Source organism: Haplochromis burtoni, unplaced genomic scaffold (assembly GCF_018398535.1).
Source record: "Haplochromis burtoni strain Fernald_Lab_line unplaced genomic scaffold, NCSU_Asbu1 Contig_139, whole genome shotgun sequence".
NCBI classification, from domain to species: domain Eukaryota; kingdom Metazoa; phylum Chordata; class Actinopteri; order Cichliformes; family Cichlidae; genus Haplochromis; species Haplochromis burtoni.
Window position 1 is genome coordinate 1100910 of NW_024582500.1, and position 8825 is coordinate 1109734.

General features: G+C 41.4%; 1 protein-coding gene across 2 annotated transcripts; it reads right to left on the minus strand.

Annotated features, from left to right (window-relative positions):
- Positions 1–4001: 4001 nt before the first annotated feature.
- en1b (engrailed homeobox 1b) lies at positions 4002–7785 on the minus strand. 2 transcript variants are annotated; one of them, XM_042224512.1, is made up of 2 exons: positions 6940–7785; positions 4002–4852 (listed from the first exon to the last, which is right to left on the minus strand). In XM_042224512.1, the coding sequence occupies exons 1-2, from the start codon at positions 7472–7474 to the stop codon at positions 4521–4523; spliced, it is 867 nt and encodes a 288-aa protein (XP_042080446.1). In that variant the 5' UTR covers positions 7475–7785; the 3' UTR covers positions 4002–4520. The 2 variants fall into 2 exon arrangements, with proteins under 2 accessions (XP_042080446.1, XP_014192810.2); XM_014337324.2 differs by having other exon boundaries at positions 4002–4840; positions 6940–7784.
- Positions 7786–8825: the final 1040 nt, after the last annotated feature.

Consider the following 8825-nt stretch of genomic DNA (forward strand, 5'->3'; position numbering starts at 1 on the left):
TGTGTGTGTGTGCGCGCGCGTCAGAGAGAGAGAGCCTAGAATGTCTTTTCCTGCCTTTTTGCACGGATGCTTGTATGTCTCTGCATGGGTGCCTTTTATTGTGTGCGCCTCTAAAAGCTCTCCTATTTCTGCGTTGATGTGTATTTTCCAGCAGCTTGTAGCACGCTGATTAAACAACACTTTGAACACTTAAATTGAATGAACTACTGAGGTCACCTCCCCTTTTGTTTGAATGGCAGGTGGTTAGCCTGCATGTTTCTAATAGGAACCCCACTTTGTGTGCTGTCACTGTTCAAAGTGTTACAAGAGGAAAAATGTTTCTAAATGTTGGTTCACCTCTACATGATGTAGATGGTTTTTCGAGTGTAGCGTAATCATCGATACATTTAACATGAATGTATCTGTGTTAACTGTAGTACAAGAGGTGAAAACTACAGCAAATATAATCACGTTTATGCGAATGAATATAAAAACTAAAGAAAGCTTGTTTTACTTTTTACCAAATTGGCTTAATTATTACATTATTAGAAATTATGAGAAGATATATATTTATATAGATTATTATTTTTTCATTATCACTGATTGCTTCATAGACAAGAGGCTTTTATAGCTGGTCAGAGTTATTGTGAAATCATGATAATGCACTGATGATGTCTGAATTTTTTGGAGGGGTTATAAAGTTATTTATAACTTTCAAATTCATCTGTAAAGTTAGCAACAACAAAAAAAGATCGATGGCATTATTGCTACTTTGGGTTTTTTTCAGATTTTCTAGATATTTTATAATAACTGTTATGTTTAAAATGAAATATTGTTATTGAGTTAGTAAATAAAGTAACATTGTAAGTAATGATATTATCATATGTGTGTAATTTCCTTTTTTTCCTGAATATGTTACAGTCATGGTTAAAGACTCGTTACCCATCACAATGCATTTGTTAAAAAAACATAAAATAAAACAAATTAAAAATATTCATCCAAAAAAGTAAGCACACAGTCCACTGCCTTAATTAAATTTGATTAATGGCATTATTTTTGGTTTGCATGTTTTCAAGCTTTATAAAGATACCCGAGAGGTCTCATCCTGAATTTGCTTCCACAATACTGAAAGTTAAAACTGTCCATTAAGATGAATAGCTTTAGAAAGAATGAAGATCTCTTGTTGCTAATACAATGTGTGATTTTTGTCCTGTAGCAGAAAACACACACACCCTTTTTTAGAAGAGATGTCAAAGCTGCTGACAAACAGTTTGGGACTAAAAGGTCACCATACACTGATCACCGATAACACTCGGAGGCGATGCAAAGAAGCTGAATTTCCTTTTTTTTGCAAAAAGGAATGATACTTGAGTGCAGTGTGTGTGTGTGTGTGTGTGTGTGTGTGTGTGTGTGTGTGTGTGTGTGTGTGTGTGTGTGTGTCCACGCTCTTTGATCTTGTTTGCTGCTACATTTGGAGCCTCGTGAAAGAAACTTTCCTCATAATGAAAATCTTATTTAATTCTTCGCACTGCTTTGTGTGTGTTTTCGAACAGCGGTGCTAATGCTGCTGTGTTGCACTTTCTGGATATTATATAACACGGCTGAGCCTGATGACAATGCTTCATTTTGTGCATGTGTGCTGTACCTGCTCGGAATCCAACTCTTCCCCCTCTTTTTTTAAACGGCCCAGATTTCCAGTGTGTATTCTCTTTTTATTGCTTTCATTTGCATATAAATTAAATCCATATTGTGCCTGCGAGGCAGACTATGCTAACTATGCAAACGATCCCGGGCTTTTCTTTGTTTTACAGATAAACCCTCGGCTTCCTCAATGACAAGGTGGGAGGGAGGGATGGAGGAGGGGGTTAGAGGAATCCTCTCGCTGTTTCATAATTGTATGAATTTTAAATACACTGTCATAAGATCCTCTTCCGCATTCACAGCAGGGACTGGAACTATCACTATAATATTAGACCTACAGGGTTGGCTGACCGTGAAGAGGCAGGCAGCCTTTGCACCTCTGCTCACACATGCGGGCCAGATGGCCAAAGACGCAGGATTTGGAAACACACTGTCCTTGTGTGTGTGTGTGTCTGTGTATTTTTCCTTAAACATATCCGCCAACTCTTGTTTTATTCCCGAATACATCGAAATTATATTAAAGTATATTTAATCGATGAGAAACAGCGCACATTTCATCGCATCTGCTGCTTTTGAGCGGCATCAGCAAAACAAACAAAAAGTAGCACATTTTTTTTAACAGAGAGAAAAAAATCGAACTGAAATTAAGTCCTATGAATATTCAGTCACACATTATAGCGGTTAGTGACGTTAAATTAGTCCTTATATTAGTGTGGGGCCTCTGGAAGCCCCTTCAAGGACCCCTGGAGGATTTCGCAGGCTGCAGGAGATGCTGCAGGGCCAGTTATTATCATTCTGCTGCTACCTCACATTCACCATGAAAAACAGGAACCCTTAACTATAAAAAGGTGTGTATATATAATGTATTTTGCAACTTCTACGGTCACTTTTTGTGATTTGAACCTTTCTCTTTATAATCGAATTCGTTTTTTTCTCGACATGCGCAGTTATGTCTGCTGGTCGCTTTGAGAGATAAAAGGCAAACAAATAAAGATTTTTAAGGTAAAATCGTTCATTAAAATCTGTAACCTGCCTTTAAAGTTCACGATCATCGTTATTGAAATCCATTATTAACACGTGATGCTGCGCGGTTATTAAATCTGTGCTCTATAGGCAGAGCCGAACGCAAACGCACTTGAAATAATTAAAGCTCCTGAAACGCGAAGGCCGTGAACGCCTCTGCAGGCTCGTTAGCTCTTAATTAAATAATCTCTTGTAGAAGCGCCGGAACAAACAGAAACAGCGCTCATCGAGCTCACAAACGTCCTCCGGATGCCAGTCTTTTTTCTTTATTTCAATCAGTTGTTATGAAGAAGGGGCCAAAATATTTTGTATCATGTATTTCAGCTTTAAAGTTGCAAGATCCCCCCAAACAAAAGACAAAAAACAAAAAAACAATAAAGTCAAAGAGGAGAGCTTTCTTCTTCTTTGTTTATGTGCGCCACAATCAAGTGTGTTAAATGTGTGATATAATCCAGGTCGAGATAAATCGGCGGGGATACTAAAAGGCTCAGGTGCCTGTTTTTAGCAACGAGGGGATGCTGTGAGGATTCTCACTGGACTCTATCGCTGACATAAACTCCAAATATTACAGTTAGAATTACCGTGAAGTGATATAACTGAAAGTGAGCACAAATAAAAAAAATATTCACGTTTTCTTAATAATTGGAGGAAAAATTCAAGGTGGCAAAAAAAGAAGGCAGACTGTTCAGCGTAGACTAGTCTGATACTAATACTTCAAGAGTCACAGTTTCTCCTTTTGATTTGGGTGAAATTAAATGGATTTCTATAAGTTTTTCTGCTGCTGACCTTGGAGTGCGACACACACACACACACACACACACACGCCATGCCACAAGGTTCACAGCCAGGCTCAGTCTAACCTGAACCTGAGGTCAAGTCAGGCCGCGCAGGACGGAGAGACAGAGCGCTTCTCCCCAAACCGCGAGTTCACGTTTTAGTATTAACTCCAGCGTGCGCGTTCACGCTCCAGCGTGTCCGGAGAAAGTTGAGCAGAGGCGTGAAAACCTATAAATGCCCAGAATAGTTTTAATAGATGAAATGGTATCCATCAAGGAGGCGCTGAAACAGGACCTGCTGTGCGATATATTTCTGTGTGTCTCAGTTTGATATGAAAGCTCCGATAAAGACTTCACATAATCCGCTGTTTTATAGACAGACGGAATTTAAAAAGGCCGGTAATTACACTTTCCTCCTTTAAACACGTTATGTGCCACGATTATATGTCCGTGTGGGCGTTAATATGTTGGGGAGTCCAGGCAATGTAGTTCAAGTGAAATAATATTAATAATAATATTACCCAGAATTCCCGTAAATTCACCATATTGTAAGGAATCATTGTGACATGCTGACAGCTTATCATAGATTTAAATATGTTTTATTCTCAAATATGGCAACAAAACGCTTTTATTTCTTTCTCTTTTTTTATCCGTGGAAATGTATGTAAGAAATAATAATTTAACCCATTAACTACTGCTCTCTCTCTCTATCTCCCTCTTTTTTTAATTTCAGACTACATGTGAACATATTAAAATCTTTGGCTTGTTTGGCTTGACTGATGTGTTGAAGGGAAAATATGGCGCAAATATGGGGAAAAGGGGGGTGGGGGCAAGGAGACCACAAGAACCTATAGATCCTAAAAAACAGTGAGAACAGACAGAGAGGAGAGAAAAAAGGACCGGCGTGAAGAGACGAGCCTGAAATTAAATATACCGTATACAACATGATAACTGTGTGGCTATATAAACTTTAATAACGAGCGTTCATTTATATAACTATGTCCATATACTGTTACCATAAACAGAAATCTGTGTTTTTAAATAGCGTCCCCCACTTCTCCTTCTTCTCCCAGTTCGTTATGTCCAAAAGAGTCCGGCCGCTCATTCGCTCTCCTCCTTCTCCTCCTGCACGGTGGTCGTTGAATGGTTGTAAAGTCCTTGAGCCATGAGCTGCAGGGCCAGGCCGTTCTTGTAACCGCTGGCCTTTTTAATCTTGGCCCTCTTATTCTGGAACCAGATTTTAATTTGGGACTCGTTCAGGTTGAGTTCCTGGGCCAGAGACTGTCTCCGCTGCTCCGTTATGTAGCGGTTGGCCTGGAACTCGGTTTTGAGTCTCTGCAGCTGCTCGGCCGTGAACGCCGTCCTGGGCCGCTTGTCCTCCTTGCCGCTCTTTTTCTTCTTCAGTTTCCGTGTCCTTGGGCCTGGTGTGGAAACAACAATGGGAAACAAAGATTTATTCTAAGGCTGGACACAGTCTGACACCGAGCACCACTTTTTTTCTCTTCTATTTTAAAGGAAAGAAAAACGTGAAAGCGTCTCTCTGTGAGCGATGATAGCGCCTTATTATCTGCTCGGTATGCCCGAATGTAGGTCACAAGTCTGTGCGGGAATGATGTGGGCAGGTTAGCCTGTGCTGGGGATGACTCCTATCAAAATAATGTTTTGATGTCACAGTAAAAAAAAAAAAAAACAGCACAGAGAATGAGCGGAACTGTTAAAGCTGGACGCTGTGCAAACACAACTTGTTTTAAATCAGAGCAAACAAATATAAGCCTTTGGTGGAGGAAGTGGAGGGGGATTGTGGGAGAATCTCACGATTGATTATTCATTACTATTTGACATGCTGAAGGTCTGCCTCACAGGTGAGTGTGGGACGTGGGAGACAAAGTAGCCAATCAGAAGAGAGCAGCAGCAACCCAAACAACAACAACAACAACAACAACAACAACAACAAGAAAAAAAGCTCCAGTGCAAATGATGAGACTTGTTAAAGCCTTATGAGCCTTGTCCTATCGCTCACACGTGGAAGTGTTACACTGGAGGTGCAGAGATAGATATCCTCCCTGCACACTCCACAGCTCCACAAGCTGCAGCACAGCTAATGGGACCTCATCCGGGGCTGCTTGATCAGTTATGACTGCAGCAGCGCGGTATTTTCACTTCAAGGACCCGATCGAATAAAGCTAAAGCAGCAAAAAAGAAAAAAAAAAGCACGGGAATTTGGTAACGTAGCTGAATATATGAGTGCGCATTGATCCGCTGATTAACTGTGTACTGCGCACATTTAATCCAGTGGGACAAAGGAAGCGCTGTCGCTGTGATACAGGGCAGGCTGGGGAGCTTCGGGTCTAATATTAGATTTCATAAAAAAAATAATAACAATAAGTCGCAGAAGGACTTCTGCCTTTACCCTGACACATAACCACCACCATTAAAGCCAATAAAACCTTCCGCACCATCACATAGGCCGGCCTAGAAGCTATGAGGCACGCGCGCGCGCGCGCACACACACACACACACACACAGTTTCAAAGATACATCAGCATCCTGTATGTTTAAACTGCTAAACATTAAACGGGCCTAAAAAGTCATTGCATGACATATGCAAACACTCGAACCTTCAAACTCATCTCTAAATCGATGCATCTTCTGCATCAGCTCAGAGGGGAGAAAGCGGATAAAAGTGAAAAGAAAAGAATTGCTTTCAGAAAAATAAAAGCAGCAGTGGTGGAGGTTAGAAAACAGATCCATGCCTCTTTTTTAAGTATTATTATTTTTAGGCTAAAATTCGGGAGCAAAAACAGAGAAAAACGTTCCAGCTTTAGTTCTGTCAGACTAAATAAATTAATCTAAAATAACCGGCAAAAACACGTTAGCCCGTGAAAGACCAGACAACAATACATTTGATTTTTTTTTAATAACCGTGTGGACTTGTAATTGGGTTTAATAAGGTATGAATCCTCGGCACTGTTGTTGGCTTGTTTTACATTACTTTGGTCTTTTCCGCACAAGGGAGGAAACATTAATATTAACAGAAAAACCAAATACGTTCCATATATTTTTGTGTAGTTTGCCTTATTTAGAGTTTTTAAAAAGTTTTTTTTTTTTAAATACATAAAAAATAAATCTGCTCGTGACACTGCCTGGGGCCCACATCAGCTTTAGCCCCAATGTGCTTCAACTTCACTCTGAATTAATTTACTTAATTCTTCACTTTGACTTTTGTCACCTTGTGCTTCCGTTACACTCTCCATTATAAACTGCTAACCACTTTTACTTCAGCGACTTCTTTTCAGCACTTTACCCCCCGACAGTTCTTATTTTCGAAATCAAATCCCTTTGTTTTGATTGGCTGGAGCACCTCGGTAAACTATTTAAACACTCACGTGCCAATTTTAAATTCCCTCTTTTTCTTCACGCTGGCACCTGGAAGAAATGTATTTGACACAGCGGAGAGAAACACAAGTCATCCCACTCCAGCACCCCACTCGATATAATTCGGGGACTACTAGCGCCTTACCAGATGAGGGCCGGTCCGAGTACCGCGTACAGTACACCCAAGCGGGCCACAACAGCGGCTGGCTTTCTTTTGCCATGGGCGGAGAGCCTCCATTGCTGCCGCTCATGACCATAATTGACGAGGGGCTGTCTGCGTATCTACCAGTCCCGTTGCTCGTCGATTCGCACTGCTTCGACGAGTTCTGCTTGGAAGAGGGGGAAGAGGACGTGGACGACGACGAGGAAGGCGACGACGAGCTGCTGTCGCTGCTGCAGTTGGAGTCCAGGCACAGGCTGCCGGTGTGTAGCGGCCTCGCGCCCAGCGGGTTCACGTTTTCCCGACCCGACGTCTGGCTCCGGTCGCGGTAGCTCGGCTCCTTTCTGCAGCCGAAGTCCGGCCGGAGGATGTTGTCTATGAAAAAGTTCGTGGTTCTGTGGGCTTGCTGGGCTGCCTGGTGGGGTAAAATCATAGCAGGGGATGGCAGGTTCGGCGACAGGGACATGCTCTCCTCCTCGGTTGTGTCCCGGCCGCTGTTGGGCTCCTTCTGCTCTTCCATAGCTGGTGACCGTGAAAAACGTCGGCCTCTCCACGCCAAACTCCACTTGTTGCTCACTCTCCCGTCCCCTTCGGTATCCAATTCAGACAGACAGCATGTAAAAAAGCCTTTTTAAACTAGAATAAACACCTGCGTTCGTTAACAATATCACCTAAAGCATGTCCTCTCCTAACAGTGTTCCGAGACCTGGCATAGCGAACAGCTCCACGTTACAGCCAGTGTCCCTGCCGCTCCTCGGTGCAGCATAATATCTGTGTATTCGCTCTTCCCAAACTCTCCTAAAACCGTTATCTCCCCCCCCCGTGTGTGTGTGTGTTTTCTCCCTTTCTCTTACACCCAGCCGGAAGCACGTGTGCGCGTACACATAAAGCAACCGGCCAATCAGGACGGAAGATCGTCCCTGTCACAATTGACGCTGTCCAATTAGAGCTGTGGCTGTGCTGCGGGCGAGCACGCGCACGCAGCACGCGCTTATTAGTTGGATCGATTCGGGAGAAGCGCACGTGCACAGACGTAATACACAGCAAAACAAAAACAAGCGCGGAGACAGCCACCATTAAAAACACTGCTCAGAAGGGCGAAAGGGTTTTATTCCACATCGCTACATGCTCTTTAAGCACATTTTAGTTTTACAAACTATTTGAATTCAAACGCACTTCATAAAAAATGATGAAGGAATAATAAAAATAAACAAATTACAAGAATAATTTTAGAAAAATAGGACTACTAGCATTCATGTTTTAGCTAAAATGTAAGACCTTCTATTTGGTGAATTTTGCAGCGTAAATACTGTTAACCGTCCAAGTGTAAATTACATTATATCACGTGAACTGACATCAGCTATGTAAAACATATTTCATTTTAAGTGGAGTGTTTTAAGTATATGTATATTTAAAAAAATATTTTTATGTGTCTTCATAATATTAGATAAAATATAAACAAAAACATTTTGTGCGCTAAACAGCTCCTCCGTAAAGTGCATAAAATGCACATTGTGGATTACAGCATTCGTTTCTACAATCTCATCAGATGATTTACCCTTGTTCTTTCCTTCTCATTTATTTTTTTCTTTTCTCTAACAGTGAAATACAACGAGGATGCTGTAAATGAGAACACGTCAAAGCTTGGATTGTTAAAACCACCAACAGCATCTGTACAGCGTTACTTTACCCTTAATCACAATTTACGTCCCTTTAATATTTTAATGAGCTATTACAGAGCCACGAATTTGACATGAACAAACCCAAAATTCCGAAAAAGTGACCCAGTAGTTATTTAAAAAAGCACAAAAATCAAAGTTGAACAGTAGTAGTCTGTACAGTGTGTGTCCACATAAAGAAAGAGAACTGTA

Excerpts from the sequence above, each read along its gene's own strand:
- en1b (XM_042224512.1), bottom strand. The coding sequence starts at position 7,474 with ATGGAAGAGCAGAAGGAGCCCAACAGCGGCCGGGACACAACCGAGGAG. Across the intron at positions 4,853-6,939 it reads CTCGGACCGGCCCTCATCTG|TTTCCACACCAGGCCCAAGG; the intron begins GTAAGGCGCTAG and ends TTCCCATTGTTG.